The sequence below is a fragment of the Hippoglossus stenolepis genome, chromosome 2 (assembly GCF_022539355.2).
Source record: "Hippoglossus stenolepis isolate QCI-W04-F060 chromosome 2, HSTE1.2, whole genome shotgun sequence".
NCBI lineage: Eukaryota > Metazoa > Chordata > Actinopteri > Pleuronectiformes > Pleuronectidae > Hippoglossus > Hippoglossus stenolepis.
Genome location: NC_061484.1, coordinates 22562048 through 22582130, shown reverse-complemented (window position 1 = coordinate 22582130; position 20083 = coordinate 22562048). Strand labels below are relative to the sequence as shown.

General features: G+C 41.1%; 2 protein-coding genes across 3 annotated transcripts; one reads left to right on the top strand and one right to left on the bottom strand.

The window, feature by feature from the left end:
- The first annotated feature begins 630 nt into the window (after window positions 1–630).
- tmem192 (transmembrane protein 192) lies at window positions 631–11716 on the top strand. Of its 2 annotated transcripts, none has more exons than XM_035184349.2 (6): window positions 631–692; window positions 1693–1845; window positions 2640–2901; window positions 2999–3121; window positions 9799–9904; window positions 11056–11716. In XM_035184349.2, exons 2-6 carry the CDS (start codon window positions 1711–1713, stop codon window positions 11168–11170), a joined length of 741 nt encoding a protein of 246 aa, XP_035040240.2. In that variant the 5' UTR covers window positions 631–692; window positions 1693–1710; the 3' UTR covers window positions 11171–11716. The 2 variants fall into 2 exon arrangements, with proteins under 2 accessions (XP_035040240.2, XP_035040231.2); XM_035184340.2 differs by having other exon boundaries at window positions 654–797.
- Window positions 11717–12242: 526 nt separating this feature from the next.
- On the bottom strand, window positions 12243–15387 carry apela (apelin receptor early endogenous ligand). The gene is made up of 3 exons (XM_035184364.2): window positions 15021–15387; window positions 13113–13202; window positions 12243–12780 (listed from the first exon to the last, which is right to left on the bottom strand). The coding sequence occupies exons 1-2, from the start codon at window positions 15094–15096 to the stop codon at window positions 13114–13116; spliced, it is 165 nt and encodes a 54-aa protein (XP_035040255.1). The 5' UTR covers window positions 15097–15387; the 3' UTR covers window positions 12243–12780; window position 13113.
- Between the last annotated feature and the right edge of the window lie 4696 nt (window positions 15388–20083).

The window sequence follows — 20083 nt, the reverse complement described above, 5'->3', positions numbered from 1 at the left end:
AAATTGTGAACAGTGCAATTATCCAAATACTTAATTTAAGTAAGAGTATTGCATTTAAAGTCCTGCATTTTAAAACGATTTTTAGTTTTAGTAGAAAGGTTTTATATGCCAAAAAATTATCATAGAGTTTTAAGTGCTCCCATTGCAGCAGTGGCCTTGTCAGTGCCATATTATTATTATTATTATTATTATTATTATTATTATTATTATTATTATTATTATTATTATTATTATTATTATTATTATTATTATTAACATAAATCCAATATTTGTGTCTATGTGTGTGTATTTGTATGATGTACAATAAAAAACAGACATATTTTATCAACACTCTTCACATACAGGAAAACAAAATATCATCATTGCAGTATATTATTATAGTTCTTGACCTTTTTATTTATTTATTTATATTTATATACCTTTTATATTATGCAATTAATCCATTAGATACAATATTAGTTAGGTTTATTGATATTGACAGTTGGTAATTCAGAAACATGAACATACATTATCTGTTATTGTCGCATTATCTATTTATCGTAATTATCTAATAACTGTTACAAAGTGTTCGGGAGGAGTTTCCGTTTTATTTCTATTCTCATGTCGTGACGCAGCCCGGAACCAATGTGCTGGGAACCAACGCAGATCGGGACCGGAACACGTGAACACAGGAAGTCTGTGTCTTGTTGACAGTATGTAAGCTAACGTTTGTTGTTGTTGTTGTTGTTTTTTCTTCGTCAAGAACCGTCGAAATACCCCAAAAACAAATGGAGTCGGCGGGACGCTCGCTTTACTCAGTATGTACGAGTCTTTTTCATTTCACTGGCTACGAGTTGATGGTTTTGTATTTAGCCCGGAAGCTAACAAGAGATGACACAAATAAAAAGAGGAAATACTCTCATTGGTGGATTTGACTGATGTGTAGTGAAGCTGTTGTTTTTCACTGATGATCAGATTAACATATTTAACTCAGAGTAAAAGCTGCTGTCAGACATTTCGAGGTTTATCAGACGTGTTTCCTGTTTTATTGTTTTATTGTTGCGGGGCAGATTGTCGGAATAAACACAGCAATGAGTTTATTTTCCAGTCGGTTAAGTCGGGTGACATTTGACTAATCGATTATTGTTAACAATTAGCCGATTTGGTCGATTTTTCGGTTCAATCAAAAGTGATCAATATTTTCTCTGTGAGACTTCGAAGTTTTAGTTTTGTCTGTTTAGCCTGTTTATTCAGTTTTTAATAAACTGAATATTTCTCTCAGCAATTTGAATGGAAATAAGCATTTTCCACAGTTTTCTCACATTTTCTGTTTTTACAGAATAAAAAAATGCAGAAAACATGAGCACCTATCTTTACCTCTTATGTGAAATAATATATGAATCTTCTTAATTCAAGTTCGATATGTGTTTGTGTTTGTAATTTATTATATATATATATTAAAGCGAATGGTTAAACTTACATTTCTTTGTCATAGCAGTTTGATAACGAGATCTTAGGGAATCATTGATGTGTTTTTATTGGCTGATATACCAATGTCCAATGTAATATAATCCAGTGCTACAGCCATGTCATAACATCTGTTTTCCTAAAGCTCATAATGTTCTAGAGAAAGATCAAGCAATAGATTAATATAACAATCTGACAGATTAAATTAGCAATAATAGTTTAATAATGTGGTCTTTCATTCCGCAGGCGGGCACGTCAGTCGACATGACGCGCAGCACAGAAGAAGATTCTCTGGTGGATGGACCCCTGATCTCTGCGGACGCCCTCCACTCTGTCATCAGGAGAGAGTTTCAGACCCTGCCGACACACTGCTATGCTGCGCTGCTGTTTCTGCTGCATGTGCGAGACACACACACACACACACACATTGTGTTGACACGCACTAGATTAATGAGAGAGTTCCCTAATGTCAGCAGTAAACCGGACTGTGTAAACGTTCAAAGGGTAACATAGGAGGAGCTGTAGGATTTTTTTCTGCTTGGGAAACTGAATAACTTACTGTAAACAATAAACAAGCAGGAACTGAAAGTAAGTGTTTAATGTGTAAACAAGCAGCTGAAAGCACGAGCCAATGTTTGAACAGAATTTAAAATTGTGTTTCAATGACTCTTATATTAGTTTGATAATAGTGCTGCAACAGTGCGACAGAAATTTAGAGCTGTAATGAGGACAGTAAATTAATAGGCAGCTATTAATAATCATAAAACTGGGACATTATCTTCATCCATCTTCTCCACTGTGAGGATTTTGTGCTATTCTCTGTTTGATACTTTATCATTGTAAATTAATATCTCTGGGTTTGGGGCAGAAGAGGACATTTGAAGATGTCACTTTGGGAAACTGCCACAGGCCTTTTTCAAATTAAGAAATAATAATTAACCTGGGATTAATTGATAATTAAAAGAAATTGTCCGTTGCAGCCCTACAATCATTTCATATTATAATTTTAATTTCTCCCTATTTAGAAGATGATGAATGCAGAACCTTTAAAGACATTTTCTACAATCCGTCCTCTTATTTTTAGTTCTTACAGTGGTCTGTTTATTTTCCGCATATAATAATAGTCTGTACGAAAATAGCATGTGCTGGTCTGACACGTGTTCTCTCTTCCACTTCTCTCTTCCTCTTTTCAGGTTGTGTTCGTGGTGTTGTCGGTGTGTGTGGCGGTGCTGTGTGTGTTAAAATTGGGCGACGCGGAGGTGTGTAAGAGTGTGTTGGGTGACGTGCCTGGTGACAGCGTGGTCGTGTACGGGAAGGTGTGTTTGTGGGTGCTGGTGCTGGTGTTCACCCGCTGTGCACAGCACCATCACGGTCAGGCCAGGAGAAGAGGATACCTGCTGTTCTACAGACAGACACAAGGACTGAATCAACTCCCACTCGCCGCTCACTCTGCAGGTACCAGCTGCACATGTAGTTTACTGCTCGTGTAGGTGTCAGGTTTGTCCACAAGGTGGCAGCGATACTGAAGGGAAAATGTATGTGTTTTTCGCAGGGAACGTTTCGCTGTTGGTTGTTCTGGCATCAAGATTTTCTCCGCCTGTCCACACCTACATTCTGCTCAGCATCGTGGTGCTGGAGCTGCTGGTGGCAATGCCATGTCTCTTCTATTACTCAGGTAAATTACAAATTTCTATAGTATAATGTCGCTGTATGGTTACAGATAGAAGTGTTTAACCAGCATTATTTCTGCAAACATTATTGTAGTTGAATGAAGTTTTACTGCATCATTTTTTTTCTTATTCATGGCCTCACAGCACACACATGCATGTAGTCTTTACGGCCGACCATAAACCCCTTGTTACCACTTCATCAAGACACACACACACACACACACACACACACACACACACACACACACACACACACACACACACACACACACACACACACACATATATACAACCCATTGGTTCCCAAGTCCCACCCAGTTCCACCCTATCCCCAAACCTCAAACCAAGAGACTCACTAAATAAGATACACACTGAAATAGAATAAATAATAATAAAATTCATAGCATCGAAAGATTACTCAGTGATGGAAAACAGTGAGAAAAAAAGAACAATAATAATACAATGAACTACAAATTTAACAACATATATTAGAATGGCCCTAAGAGAGCACATGACCCAACACTCTCCTTAAATTCAATCAATCTGGGAATTTGGTGTAAATGTTGGTGTGCTTTGGTAGAGCATAGAGAGAGGACGAGCATGACATATAAACACCCATTCACAGGAATTTTCAGACAGACCATATTCTCACATGAGCTCACTCTGACGTTTCTGGACACATTCTAGAGGCGCTGGCGGGAAAAGCTACGGAACAAGTCGGGAGTAATGGACTTGGACATTTAAATTGTCACATACAACCCCTCTGGAAAACTTTGAGAAATGGTTAAAAGTTCAGTGCATCTCTGAAAGCAGGGGGTCTTTTTATGCCTCAGACCAAAGCAGCCATGCCCCCCCCCCCCTCTCGTTCCCCTGATGCTCGGGTCCATCAGTGTTGTTTGGATCATGTTTGATGAAAAAAGACCTTTTGTTCAGTCAGTTCAAATCTAACAGTTTATAAGCAGAGTGTGGTTTTGTTTTACTGTTGCAGCGTCATTCACGCTGTCAGGTTTCCTGTGGATGTGGGTCGTAATATCAGTAGTGATATATGGAGAGACACACCCTGCAGATTACATTACGCACACACACACACACACACACACACACACACACACACACACACACACACACACACACACACACACACACACACACACACACACACACACACACACACACACACACACACTTCCCCCACTCTCAATCTGAGCAGATTCGCATCACAATACCTGCCCTGCCCTTTTCAGACCCAACAGCATGACAATCAACCATTCACCTCTCTGTCCTCTCTCTCCCCCTCTCTCCCCCCTCTCTTCCCCTCTCTCTCTCTCTGCTGATGTGCTGTTTTTCTTTTTACTTCAGATATAAACTCCATGCAAACTTTATTGGATAAAACTCACACCAACATGTCTGTTATTTGTCTCAGGCCCAGAGCTTGATAACAAACTTCTAGTTATTAAGATCAAATTGTCCAAAAGTGCCGATAGCTTTGTTGAAAGGCTGCAAGAGCCGGGTTAAGGGAGGTTTCACTTAATTTGCTGCCGAAAAAGTCACAGCATTTTAGGGAATATTTCTGTTTTCAGGCATGAACTCCAGAAAAGATTTTGCCTTCACATATGAAGAACGAAGCAGGATATTGTCCGTGTCTCGTTTGTGGCCGATGCGTTCACAACAAGAGGAAAGAGGAAAGTGTCAGAGAAAAGTTCCAGAAAATGTTGCAGTCTCTTCTCACATACAGCTCCTCTGGAACATTTCATGGAAATCTCCCGACTTTCAGTGCAGGCCTGAAAACAGCTTAGTTAAGCCAAGAGCATGAGGGAAAGCAGTGGTGACCATTTACATTGTGCGTTTGGACGTCCTTCCTAAATATGATAAAGCCTGTTGCATATAGTGCATTTCTTCCCCTCAAGCTTTTGTAGAAACACAGTTTGATTTTGTATTAATTAAATAATATCTGACAAGATGGCAAACTAATGTGTGACAATGACAAATTGATATAACGAAGCAGAAATTAGCTAATGGGCGGAATGATCAGTTTGGGTTCTGAGCTTAGCTTAACAGCATAAAAAAAGTGAAGAGTCGTGAAAGCTTCCACTCGAGATGTTTGTAATTATCTGCGGTGTGTTCTGCACATGCTGATGAGTTGAGCTGAGGTCAGGCTCCGATTGTCACGTGATTAAAATCGGCCATTAGAAGTCGCTGCAGCTTTACGATGACTTTTCACAGAATGATTTTTAATTCAGCTCAATGTCTTTTTATTATTTTAGACTTGCAGTATATTCTGTGTAGGCTTGAATGCTGCATCAGGCCTGTAATGACTTAATAATGAATATTTTTTAATTAGTATTAAAACTACAACATTTTCTTGTTGCTCTAAAAGTTTCTTTAGCAGCTACTTTATTTTTACATCCTTTGTGTAACATGACTTTTTAAATATTTAGGAAAATTCAATCCAGTAATTTTGTTAATGTACAATAGATGGCATGTTAATAGAAAATCAAACTTGGAACATGGAACCTCAGCATGTTTAAGTGATACAGCAGGGAATTTATTTTGCAGCACCTTTTTTTTTTTTACATAGTGACGAAAGGTATGCTGAATTTTATTTTTTATTTCCTCAAAATAAAGACTCAGATAAGTATCGTGTTGGCAGGTCCATGGTTTGACTTTTAACCGCTAATCTACAGGGATTCCACACTGTGACACATCTGATATTACTATTATCATTTATTTACTTGATTTAAACAATAAATATGTTCTTGGTAAAAGTTTAGAAATGCTATTACATATATTAAAGTGATAAAAATGACTCAACATGTGTATATCGCCCAGAAGGTTTGGTGAAGGTTAATGCAGCGGCCTTGCTTTCGTCTAAAGGACAAATGCTGTTACAGATGCTCTATCAGAGGATATTGATATGAAAGAATGTGTATTGAAGGGAAATTCATATTAAAGGTGTGTTTGGCAGCTGAAGGGCACAGATGTGAGGCGAAGATACCAGGGAGGCAAGGAGAGGAGATAAGAGGCATTAGGATTTAACCTAGCCAAAGGGTAGCCCTGAGCCCGCTCCACCCAAACACAAGGAGGGAGACACACACTCACACACATTGTCCCCGTGTTTACAGTGAGGGTGATCCAGTGTGTGAGGGGGTATCTCCGTTCACCCGTCGCATTCCTGCTCAGATCAGTGCAGTCAGGCACGGCGCAAACTGAGCGACGCCTCGCAGCGCAAACCTTTTAACCCAGAAACACTTATTCACACACACGCACACGCACACACGCACACATGCACTCTGACTCCGACTGATGCAAAGTGTCAAGTTGGCATCAGTGAGATCAAGAAGGAAAAGAAAAACTCTGTAGAGGAGAGAGAGGGAGAGATATAATGCCTGCAGCTATGAAGTCCATACAGGAAGGCCTCGTTCAACTTCTCTTTGAAGTGCGTGCTGATTGTAAGTGTGTGCGTGTGTGTGAGTGAGTGTGTGTGTGTGTGTGTGTGTGTGTCTTTGAGGTTTTCTGTATGTTTCTGCCTCTCTCATTTTAACATGAATGCTCTCTCCTCTATAGACCCCCATGCACATCAAAGCCATGCCGTGGCCTTCAAAGAGTAAACTTAGAATACATCTCTCTCCTCTGCCTGGTCAGAACATAGTGTAAGCACTGCAGGGCGCACACACACACAAACACACACGCAGCATTAAAAGTCACTCTGGTTTAACTTTGTCAGATTTATTTTGATTTTATTTAGTTTGATCAGCCAATTTATTTAAGTGGGTTATGTTCTGAAGTTGAGTCCCACTCTGAGAGTTAGTTATTATAATCATCATAAAAACCTGTTTATAGAAATGTGGACCAATGCCAGATCCATATAAAAGGGAAGTCAGTGTAAGGATTGTGATGCCATTTAATAACAACACAAACAGTTTGTTAAATGTATTCTGCTGCAGTTTGAATGGTGTAATATGTGTCCAGCTAAAGTCAGTCCACCATTCAAGTTCTTTACAAGCTGTTTTCATGCTTTTATCTATATTCTTTATATTTTCTACATGCTTATTGTGGAGAAGAAGTTCAATGCATCAGTGCAAAGTCTGAGGTTTGTCCTTGAAGTAGGTTGGTGATTCTTTTCTCCTTCACATGAATCAGAATCATAAATCATAAAAAAGTAGGTTTTCACATACAAGGAATGCAAAAATAAACCACATTTAAAAAGCAGGTACTGTAAGAATAAGGAGAAAGATAAAGATAGGAATCTAAAGTAAAGGAGCAATAAGTGAAAAAACTTTAAGACAAAATTAGATATATACAAGTAAAAAAGAATATGTAGAGAAAATGAATGAATTCAATGATATAAGGAGCAGGCTTTATTTTCCAGAATGCTAAGATGAACTGAGAGGTGTTAACGCTGCTCAATGCAAAACTGAAAGTCAGTTAGTCTGGTTGTTGGGATCCATTTCCCTCCAAGTCTTTGATGCTCAATCCAGTCGTTGCGTCGTCGTTTGACCACTTTGTGCGTTAGCATCAGCTGTTAGCACCTCTGCAGCTTCACCGTTATCACCTGGAAATGTGCAGCTCTGGATGGGTGATTGAAGCTTCTCAGATCTGACCAGACCAGGTCTGAGCACTGTCTGTCCAGCCGCATGAGTCTCTAACAGGGATGTGTGAAATGCGTCACTTCTTTTACACTGCGCCATCCGTCTGTCCATTCGTCCGTCCATCCCAGTATCTCTGTCTGTTTCTCCTGCTGCTCTGATACAATGAATTCCACAGACATCAACCAGATTTAAACACTTCACTCTTTTCTGTGTCTGCACTACGTCACTGTGTTTGTATTTGTGATATACTCACACACACTCACACACACACTACAAAACCACCCGATTAACCGACATGCAAAGCTCAACATCACTTGACACAACGGTACAATATCACATCAGCAAATATCACAATACTTTGTGATATATATAAATACAATTAGTTTTTGTGATGAGGGTGCTGCTCTCATATCTGCATAAATAAACTGTAGCACCAGACCAAACAACAGTAGAAATGAACACGAGATTAAAAAAACTAAATGGCAATGATGTGTGTAAATTCATGCATTTGAGATGAGGTTTCGCTATAAATAAATGCTTTACTCTTATCTGAAATAAGAAACCTCCATTTTTCACCCTGTCCATTGGTTTGTTGGTTGGTTGGTTTGTTTTCTGCTGAATGGATTTTCATGAACCTTGGTGGAGGGATGCAGATTGGGTCCAGGAAGAACCCTTTCAATCTGGTGCAGATCCGGATCAGGGGTCTAATCCAGGACATTTTTGAATATTGATTTCCCTGGAAATAATTAATGATAAAATAAGAACATGTAAAGGGACAGATGTCTATGAGTGTGTGCAAACTGATCAGATTTAGGGGACTGTTGGGCCTTGGTGGAGGTATGTGCTCTACTGAGTGACATTCTATTTCCAACTGTTTTAATTTTCAGTGTTCCCTTCAAATATTTAATTTAGGAAGTAAATACTTTGCAAAATATATTGATATCCTAGAAATCCATTGCAGTGGCTCTGAGATATGTTTTGCATGTTTCTTTAATTATGCTCATAGGCTACAAAGTTAAGAGTAAAAAGGTATGAAAAGAAAACGACAAACGGCACAGTGGTCAATGGTGGTGGATAATGAAAGTTGTGTAACTAAACTGACGATTCCAGCAGGCTGCAATACATGCCAAACATTTGTCAACCAAGTTCTGTAAACGCACGCACGCACGCACGCACGCACACACGCACACACACAGTTGTAGGGAAGTATTAGGGAAGTCAAAATATTACCTTAACCTGGTTATTCTCAGTATATTTGTCATGGAAACGTTATGTTTGACAATCTGAGGTAATGGTTGTGTTTATTGTTGTGTTATATACGTTGTAAATATGTGACCCCAGTTTGCCTCTTTGCGTTGTCGCTCTCTCTAACAAACAAAGGCTCATCATCACTTTTTATCCTTTTACCTGCTTCTTTTCTTCTCTCCACCACATTCATTTCTCTGACTCTGTGGAATGTCTTTCTCTCACACATACGTGCTTAGTATATCTTTATTTACGCACACACACACACACACACACACACAGATTTAGGGCCTCATTATGCAGGAATGTGCAGTATTTCTGAGGATTGTGTTTGAGTGTGGATCCTGAGATGCTGAACTGTAGCAAAGCAAAGATAGCGCTCTTTAGAACCTCCCTGACAATTTCCTCTGGCTAATGACACTCACTCACAGTCTTATCAATACTCAGCCTGCTATTCCCTCGGCCCTTCCTCACACACACACACACACATACCTTATCTCCATTCAAACAGCAGCGACATTCAATCCATATTTTGCCCCTGGCTCTTCTCCTCTCGCCCACTGTATCCTATAGACACTCACACCTCGCTGCTATCCCCACCTCTTTTGTCAAGGTGTATGTTTAGGGTGTAAGAATTAGAGGGTTGAGTGCAGGATATGGCAGCCCATAAGGGCTAAGTGCAGGATATAACAGCCTGTGTGTGTTTAGGAGAGGGAGAGGGATGGAAAACAGTAAAAAAAACAAATGTGTGCTGTTTCTCACCTGAGTGATTACCGTTTGTAGGAGAGCTCTCACTGCTCGATAATGTTTGGGCGTCCGACTGAAGATGTTGTGTTTGTGTTTTCTAGTCAAGGTGATGCGGTTCAACGGGGAGCGAGCCGCACCGGACGTAAGCCAAGAAGAGCACACGCTCAACTACAGTATCACGAGTCTGCCGACTGAGACCGGCTTCAGGTAAACAGATTCCACTGGACCACACACACTTCCCAGCCCCTTTCAGTCCCCGACCGTCGGCCTCATGTTTGGATAAACTGCCGAGCGACCTCACTGTCACAACAGCAAGGTTTCTTCTTGCTCACGACAACACTGAACTGAATGTCGCCAGATAAACAAAGACATATTAAATGTTGAGGCTTGGTCCCCTTACTTGTGAGAGTACTGCAATTATTTTGGTCTTGAATCGTCATCCTAATTCTCAAAATAAGCAGAAGGAGCATTTCTTTGAAACTACAGAGTAAACTGTGCATTTTGAGCCATGTATTTGGGGTTAGTCAGTATTTACAGCAGAAGGACGGTGAGTGAGGCATTGACCCACAAATGCTGATTGATGTGCTTTAGTTTTAACGCCTTATTTCTCAGGATCAAACCAGAGGAGTTTACATTTCTTCTATTAACTTTGTGTCCATGTTGTTTTTGATTAATTCCAAACTGAGATATGACGGCCTCCCTTACATTTGCAGTGAAAGTGACCAATTTCTACCCTGTCTGGAGGAAGCCCCTCCCATCCTTCACTATGTCCATGCATTGTTAAAAAGTTTTCTCATTGTACAAGTTGTGAGTTATTGCTTTTTTGGAAACAAAAACTAAATTTTTACAGAGATAGGAGTCAAGATTACCAAGATACAATATCTTTACGTTCATCTCTGTCCATGTCTCTAAGGGTTAATATATAATCTTCTAAAACATGACAATCATTTCACATAATCATAAATGTGTTTTTAATCATTTTTACACCTATGGCACAGACAAATAAGCTGTGACTACATCCAGACTATGACATTTTAATTTAGATGTTTGCTAACAATGAAGCCGTTGCTGGCATTTGCTTCCTGATGAGTTCTTTTTAGAAACGACTCGTCTACCAGCGTCGAAGGTAAAACTCTGTCCAAGAAAAAGAAATCCCTGTTCTTACTTTTCTCCATTGTTGTTTCTCGTTCATCGTTATTTTTCGTATTTAAAATGAAAAGTATATGGATGTAGCCTGTATTGGTCTTTAGATAGATAATACTTAGCTTATTTGGTCATTACTTAAGACCAGTTCATAGTCGGGTTTAATCTCATATTTGGATTTGTTGACAAAAATGCTGTTTGTGTCTGTGTGTCAGAGAGGGCTCAAGTCTGGAGGAGGTGGTGGAGAAGCAGGCCGACCTGATCGAGTACCTGAAGCAGCACAACACCTTACTGAGCAGGAGGCTGCTCAACCTGACTGCTCAACACTGACCCCAGTGCGGCCTCCTCACTCTCCAGGCCGTCACCCTCTCTGCAGAGGATCTGTGGCTTCCAAAGAAAAAGACTTAAACCATGAGAAACACTGGATAAAAGACTGAAATAGGCAAATGCACCTGTGCGCGCAGACTGAGTGAGTTGGACAGATGACGCAGGAGGAGGTGAGCTGAAAGTGGAGGAAGGTTTAAGATGAGGAGATGAGGAGTCAAGGGTCACAGATCAGAGGTGAGGGGTTTTTATCGCTCTTTTTACGACCCCCAGTGACCCGTGGATGCTGCCGCCTGTTACTGCGAGAGAAGCGGAGGGGGAGCGACTTTGTTTTAGAGATCATCTGCACTAAAGAGGGACTGAAGGAGCAGGAGGGAGAGGTTAACTTTCCACGGTCAAACGATCCCAATTAACATTATATGTCTGTAAAGTGGTATTTTTATGTCTGAATTTGTGTAAATACATAAAGTGGTGACAGTTTTTTTTTCTACTTGTGCAGTCAGTTATTTTGAGTATGTGTGATCCAGCTCCAATAAATCTTTAATATCCTCATTTCACTTCATTTGAGGCCTTTGTCAGGACGAGAATTGACACTACAATGAAGGGAAACCCAAGTAAGAAGCTGCTGTTCAGTGTTTATTTTTTGTAAGGTCTTGTAAAAAAAGAGCCAGAACAATAGAAACAATACCGTGTCAACATTGGCTGGTGTGAATGTCTTTTTGCCGCCTCGACTTTTCTGTGTTAAATTTCAACAGTCACGGGAATCTACGTTAACGAAATATCGAGGTAGTCATTTGAGCCCTGGGTGTTTGTTCCCCATTGTGATTCCTTTATGCTCCGGCGTCCGCAGCTCCACAGGGAGCGCGGCATTTACGACTTCTTTCCCATGTGTCTTCTGCTGGGAGTCGTCCAGAGTGCTGCGGGTACCAGGGTCCCTGTTTGATCTGGGCCTTACGCCGTCACAGATATTTGATTTGATTCAGTTCTTTCTGATATTTCTCTGAGTCTGGTTTGAACTATTATCCTCGCATGTTGCCACAGTTCTCCACATCCACCGTCAGACACGAAACTCAACAAGTACATTCATTTTTTTTTTATTAAAAAGTTTAAAATGTGATTCAATAAACATTTGAAGTGCATACATGCATTTTAAACACTTATAGGAATACTATGTGGGCGCTGTTCATCGTAGCTGCAGTCACTAGACACGTCTCCTGCTCTTTGGTCTGTAGCTTTTCAGTGGAGCGTCTGGATTCATCACGGAGGATGTTGAAGCTTCCTCACGTCTTTGTCCGTGACGGTGAAAGTAGCGTTGGCTTTCGCAGACGAGGAGGGAAGGTGCTTGAGGATCGGAGGAACCCCAAACTGCCATACAATAATATATCATGGTTTATATTTTCACCGTGTCTTTCTTTGGAATGATAACTCAAGCTTGAAGCTGCTTGTGCGTACGTGAACAGCTACATATACACAGTATATACATATAGTCTTTAAATGGCTTTTTCCCCCCCGTCCATTTCAGTCCAAGCCCTGATACAAGGGTCCATCCATGGATTTCCAGTTGCTTCCTTTTTGATATTTCTCCCCTTGGATCGCTCTCCTTCGTGTGTTTCCACCTGTAATGGAAAAACAATTTATCAGTGTCTGGATACGAAGGGGTCAGAGTGGGACAAAAACAGATTAAGTGACTGTGCAGGAGTCCAAATTAAAGCTGAAAACTGCCCCCTCCTCCTCGCGGCACTAAAACCTTCCTCTTCATCGTTAGTGAGATTTATGTCTGGGCCTCCCCCTGCACTGTTTCGTGAATACACACCTCTGCCACCGATCACACACACCTCCTTAACTGCCACCTGCCAGCTCTAACTAGGGTTTTTGTTCCATGCATCACACGACTTGGCTCATAACCTCTTTCTTCACACACAGAAACATGCATGGGTGCACTTCTTACCTCAGGGGAAGGGGACCCTCGAGTGGAGGGGCAAGCAGCGCCTGTGTGGGCAGTGGTGTCTGTGGTACCTTCTCCTTAGGTTGAGGAAATCTGAAAGAAAGAGACGTTTCGATTAAAATATGCAACATTATAAACGCAACAGGACACTGTAGATGATATATTTTGTGGTCTGTAGGTAAGTTGGGCAGCTCGCAGTCAAATTCGCTGCTTATCAAAAGTTGTTCTGGGTGTTAAGGTAATTTAAAGAATATCTCAGCTTGCACATTTAGCACTAAAATAAGATTTAACCGCATCTTTCACAGTCACCATTCTCCAGTTTGGGTGATTTTGAAGCTAACAACTTGTGTTATGGTTCAGTGGATCCTCTCCTGACCATGGAGGTGCCTATGTTCTTGTTGGATTGTTTGCCTCCATTCACCAGCAGCAGAAACGACCCCCTTCTAATAAAGTGGGACTCCCAGACCTAACACATGATTATTTTTAAACGTCCCTAATAAATCCACTTTGACTCCCGCGGTTCACAGGCTGCCCGCCAAGCCCAGGAAGAGATAAAGTTCCAGATGACTTTATGGCCTCCGCCTCCACCTCCTCCTCCTCCTCCTGCTCCCTGTGAGCACCTCCGACACAAACCGCTCCCCTCGCCCGCAGCTATGCGCTTCTTTACACTTGGCACCGCTCCTCCATGTCATGTTAATGGAGCCGGCAGTATTTGCATTGGCGTTTTAACACCGCGACTCACAAAAGCGCGCCGGAGTGCCTTCCAGCCCCGGGGACAAAGGGACCCGCGGGGGCCGCTGTGCGATCCCCCAGGCGGCGCTGCCTCCCCTCTTCCTCCCCGCCATCCTCTCCATCATCACATGAACCCAATCACGACCCAAAGCCCCCCCACATCCAAAAACCAGCTGTTTGGCCACTAAAAGCGCTACGCACTTTTAGAGGTGCACCACACAATTTACACTTTTAAATCTCAACTGCACGTCTTTATATCTTCTTTTTGATTTTTTAATGTAGCTGTTTATTTTCAATACAACGTGTGGGGGGGGGCATCGTACGTAGAAGGTGCACCTCCGCCATGATGAAGTTCTTTGTTTTACCATTAACAGTGTGTCACATACCATAAAATATGATGTTAGTGACTATTTAAAGTTGGACTTATTTGTAGTTCTTTGCTAATACGTCGAAATAGCTGATAAACAAGTACTGTCGCTATGGTTACCTGCAGTTTCCCGAACCTCGCGCAGTGATTTATAACACTGGTAAAAACCGGCCGGGACTACGTTGGACGCTGAAAGGACACCTGTCCGCCATTTAAGAAAGTTTGACGATGTCTTTACTATTAAATAAAACAGTTTTATTTCTATATCGGAGTCGGTTTGAACTAACTGACAAACGTTTAAAGCCAAGAGGCATTGGCTAAAGTTAGCTAGCCTAGTTGAAGTTAGCTTTAACCTAGTTAAGGACTGCGAACACCTGTTGGTCATCCAGGAAAGTTGGACGGTAAAGTTTTGCGATGCTTCTAACAGTAAAATAACACTTTCTTTATACTTAGTATTAAGTTTGAAGTCAAGTTTAAGCTAATTACCAAAGTTTTAAAGACAATGGGTGGGTTTTAAGTTAAATAACCTAGTTTACGTTAGCTAACCTAGCAAGAAGTAAAGTACGGTACATTTTTTATGCTTTTACATTAAAATAAAACTGCCCTTTTAAAAAAAATTTTTAGAGTAAGTTGAAGCTAACAAACAAACAATCTCTAAAACCCAACGAGCATTAGTTAAAGTTAGCTAACCTAGCAAGAAGTTACGTACAGTAGATTCTCTGTGATTCAGAGCACTCCTGGACTATATAAGAACCACAATGGCAACACCTGGCGGCCATTGTGGGGTTCTGGCTGCTTTTGGAGATGCTTACCTGGTCTGGCGGAGGAGACTGATGCCACAGCGGCTGCAAGCAGCAGGAGCACGTAGAACAGGTTGAAGATCCTCATGGTTTTTGGTTTTGCGGCTTCAGAAGAGCTCAGTTAATGGTTGTTGTGGTGTTTCCCCCCCAGAAGTCCTTCCTCCCTCTGTGCAGGACTGATGATGCTCGGTGTGGTTGTGTGTCCTCTCCTTGTCCTTCAGTCCCAAAGACCCAGAGTCCAGTGCACGGGGGACAGAGGAGCCTCTTTTTCTCCAGATGATCAGAATGTCCCCGAGGAATGTGAGTGTCCCGAGTGTGTGTGTGTGTCCAGTGAGAGTGTGATTGTCTCTGAGTCTGAGAGCAAAGTGGCAAATAGTGCTTATCCCCCCACCTCCTTTATACAGCCTTTTAGAGGGAGGAGGGAGGAGGGAGTATGGGGAGGGGGTGTTGCTCCCACAGCAGCTCCCAGCTCAACCCCTGACACACACACACACACACACACACACACACACACACACACACACACACACACACACACACACACACACACTCATTAAGCATTGCACATATTGACCCCACATGTAGAGGGCAATTCAAATGACAGGAAGCCCCCTCCCTAGCCTCCAACTGCCCCTTGAACACAAACACTCTCCTGCCGCATTTTGTGTGTGTGTGCGTGCATGTGTTTGTGTGCATGTGTGCAACAACTATGAGTGATTGATAGGAGAGCGGAAGAGGCAGGCATTTTTGATTCATCGCTTCTAACATCAGAACAAAGATTTAAGAAGCCGTAGCTGAAAGTAGCAGGTCCTTCCAAGAAACCGATCCCTCCTCCCTCAGTCGTCCCCCTACCCCCGCACCGAGTGAGGGCACACACACACACACACATCTGGGGGCTTTCAGATGGTATTGGTGGGGGTGTTTGCACCAAGGATTTTGGGGCAGGAGACCTGATTGAAGGGGATCCAGAGATGCTCTGGACTATCGATAGCCTGACTGTCTGTCTGGGCCTGCGTCTACCGTCTCTGTCTGTCTGCACGAATTTCTGTCTTTGTTTTGTGGGGCCGTTGCAAATGTATGTTATCGGATGAATGGGGTTAGATCTCTGGGCTTCGGTATTTTTCTGGCAAAAAAAATCTATGGTTTTTTGAGGATTTAGTGCAGTTTCGTCTTTGGTTCAGTTAGGTTTGGAAGCAGCTTTTTTTTAGGCATGGTATCTTACTTCAGCGCATCTGTACAAAGTATTTAAAACTTCCAAGTAGCAAAATCTGGAATAAAATCCTTGTCCTTTAATCACCAATAAAATATGGTGTTTGATAGTTAGTGCTGAGTGTAGAACCTCAACTATTTTATTTATACTGTCTGCAGCTCTGGAAAGTATTTAAACTGTCTTGTATTGTAAGCTGAGCTGGTGTCAAGTTGTTTGTACTGTTTGTCAGAAAGTTCTTGATTTAAATCAAAATTTTGCCAATTTTACAACATCTTCAGGAGCCGAAGCTGATGCAAGTGTTTTTGTTTTAATATTTGGAAGATAAAAGAAATCCAATTCCCTCATTCTTTTGTTTAATAAAAAAGTGGTTTAGAACTTTGCAAAAAATATTTCTTAGAGCAAGAAAGCTAAAATGTTCTCATGCGGAAGTGCTATCTTCCGTGGTATCAAAATATACAAACAATACCTCGCTCGGCGTCTCATGCCGGTTGCCAGTTGGTGGTGTAAAAGGGGGTTTTCTTGCAGCGGGTTACCCACTTCACTTGACATTAGCTCTGCGGTCGCCGGTGGCTTTGCAAAGTGTGGGGACTCATTAGCGTGTCTGCTTACGGCCGTCTCTGTGGACTGAGACTCTCCATTCAGCACCCAGCTAATGAATTAACACATTAAGATGAAATGTCAGCCATTACATGTGAATGAGGATTAGAGAAGCAGCAGGACACTAATGGACCACAGGGCTCAAAATAGTCACTGAGACTTTGAACAAGCATGTGGACCGTCGGCTCTCTTCAGCCCCAAAAAATAGACAAAGGAGGCTGGAATCTCCATTTGTATATTTTTTAGAGTGCGTGTACGTGTCGGTGTCATTGTGGCTTAAGACATTTTCCCTTTATTGCTTTATGGTGTTTGCGAAAATGTTTGCTCGAAATGACAGAGATTCCACATGGATTTAAGGGTCACGTACAAACACAAGCATTCTCGTACACACAGTCATCCTGCTGCAAACACTCAGCTGAGGTATGCAGTTTGTTTCTGTGGCAAGCTGCAACTTTGCATATCAGCTGCCATTGTCTTTAAAAACTTTTTATTTTCCCTATTTGAATATGCTAATTCGGCTCCAATTGTCATTCAGAGCCACCTGGTATCCACTGCCCACAAAGTGCTGCCAAATCTCAGTTACTGCGTGTGTCCCTGCTTCTTTCTCCCAGCACCGAAAACAGAAAACAAGTGAATCATACCAAATTCTCCCCACCGGGTATTCTGTGACTGAGTCAAGCGTGTTGTAATATTTGTTCTTCCTGGGGATTATACGTTTTTACAGGGATTACCCAGCCTGCTCAAACACTCCCCTACGAGAGAGACACACACACACACGCACGCACACACACACACACACACGGCAACCTCCTATTAAACTGCGTCACTACCTTGACACTGCTGCCCTCCACACTCACTCTCTTCAAGGTGAACATTCTGTATGAAACGAGTAGTTGGATAATAAACCTCAGTACTTCTTTAAAAAATCTCAAAAATATGTCTGCAACATTGATTTGCTTTAGATCTAACAGTCAAATATCTCCCTCAGATTCCCAGAGTCCAAGGTGCCTTCAGGTGTCTTGTTTTGATTAAGCAACAGAGATACAGTAAATACTCACATCAGGGAAACCTAAACCAGACATTGTTGTGTGATATTGCTTCATAAATGGTTTTATTTTCTGTCAATCGAGTAATCTTTTAAATGAGCACTGTTGTCAGTAGAAAGCACAGAGTTTTTTCAAATTTCGATGAAGGCTCTTATTGCCAAAAGCTCTTGAATCTCCCTGTCAATCCAAGTCCACGTCTTCGTTGGCGTCTTCTATGTGAATGGTTCCTCTTTTTCATCCTAGGATAATTGTATTTTTGCAGTTTCAAGTCCGATGCATTTAAGAAAAATGATCAACACACCTCTACCTTACTTTTATAATCTAAAATATTCGATTTAGATTGCATAGTTCAGTGATTAAATGAAAACAGACAAATGTTGAATTTCTTGCATGGCTACCTGTGTACGGACAACATTTAACATTTGCCAACTTTTGGAATTTGGAAAATTGTTTGAAAAAGTAAACAGTTGGAAGAAGTATCAACACCATACAGACATCGATCAGGGGTTCCAGTTTTCAAATATGAACTTCTGCCCATGTTTGTGTTATATATTGTAAATGGACTTTTTGGGGGTTTTGGACAAAACAAACACATTTAAAAAAGTCATATTTGGTTCTGGGTAGTTTTAGACAAATGTATAGTCCAATTCAACAAGACACTAACCAGCGGATCAAGAGGCGTTTATGTTGTCATATTGACATTAATATTTCAGTATTACTGGCAGATGAAAATCAGTAATAACAATTCTAGATGTTAATAAATCGGCTGCAGAACAATTTAAGCTTTATTTTGATGGGCACATTGTTATAAGACAGCCTAAAAGTGGAATCGTGTCAGTTGGGTAATATAAAATAAATGTAGGATTAGTGTGTAACTCAGGAAGGAGTTTGACAGAGTTGGACTGCAGAGCCGGTCTTATTGCTGTTGTGATTACAGTTTTTCTAGTAGCTGTGATCTTTACGACTCCGGAGGAAGCTTCTTCCTCTCCACCCCTCTTGAATTTTCACTTTCTTCTTCCTTCTCCCATCTTGTCATTACCAGGACCCACTGATAAAGAACTTCCTCTCTGATAAAAGTTGTTAAGGACAGTGGGTCGTAAAGTGACTGTTTCTTTTCCACTCAGTCGAACATTGTTGTATGCTACAGCTATTTGAACATAAAGTGTTGTAGGGAGGTTTTGGGTCAACACAAGCCTCCAGAACAGCTGTAGTAATCATTGATTTTCTATTGAAGGGATTGAAAATGTGTTCAGTTGGATTCAAGTTTGGTAATTGCAACTTCCACAGCATTTAATTTAAATCAAGGTTGGGTGATGTGATGATGCATTTATTGCAAAAAACATACATTTTTCTCACACCATTCATATTATCCATACATGTATCATTTACAACATGGCAGCTAAAGTTGTAGCAGTGTAATGAAGTGCAGGGAAGTACCTTAACACATTTCCCATCGATTTCTTTCTTGTTACTAAGACACACGATTCATTAGTCGATTATTATAATATAATTATATACTTTTCTTTCATATTTGAATGTATAATAGTAAAAAAAACAACATTATTACATTGTGGTGTGAGGGGGAAAAAGTCTAGTTGGAGGTGGGATTTCTGTAGCACCGTGTGTGTGTACATCAAATCACACATGATCCACGTTGGACTTGCAAACTGATATACAAGAGTGTGTGCAAGTTGGTGCAGTTTGTTTGAATTTAAGTGGATCGGTTGAGCCTTGGTGTTGTATTCACTCTACTTGGTGCCATCCTAATTTAAGATTTTAGTTTGTTGCCAAGTTGGACCAATTTTTAGTAATGTTAACTTGGTTCGATGCCTCAGTTACTTTTGTGAGTAGTGTTGTAATCAGTTCTACAAATTGCCAGATTTATGAAAATACAACCAAAGCTGTATTGCTTGTACACACGAGAACAGAGATGAGCCATTTCGTCTGACATTTAAGGGTGTAGTCCAGTGTCTTGGTGTGTGTGTACGAGCGTTGATTGTGATCTGATGCGTCAGTTCGTTGTCCATCGTTAGAGTGATAGCTGGTCTCTTGTTATGCCAAAGGTCTTCACTGTTAATGAGGGCCGCAGCCAGGCCTTAATTACTCTTAAGACCCTTTATCTCCAATTGCCCAATACAAACCTCAATGGATGCATATACACATAAACAGCAGTGAACACTCAATACACAGACACACACACAGATTGTATAGTATCTCATCAG

What these genes read in the sequence shown, in the direction of transcription:
- tmem192 (XM_035184340.2), top strand. Translation starts at nt 768, where the DNA reads ATGGAGTCGGCGGGACGCTCGCTTTACTCA. An exon ending in CGGGACGCTCGCTTTACTCA is followed by an intron (nt 798 to 1,692) that starts GTATGTACGAGT and finishes TTCATTCCGCAG; the next exon opens with GCGGGCACGTCAGTCGACAT. An exon ending in CGCTGCTGTTTCTGCTGCAT is followed by an intron (nt 1,846 to 2,639) that starts GTGCGAGACACA and finishes TCCTCTTTTCAG; the next exon opens with GTTGTGTTCGTGGTGTTGTC.
- apela (XM_035184364.2), bottom strand. Translation starts at nt 15,096, where the DNA reads ATGAGGATCTTCAACCTGTTCTACGTGCTCCTGCTGCTTGCAGCCGCT. An exon ending in AGTCTCCTCCGCCAGACCAG is followed by an intron (nt 13,203 to 15,020) that starts GTAAGCATCTCC and finishes TCTTTCTTTCAG; the next exon opens with ATTTCCTCAACCTAAGGAGA.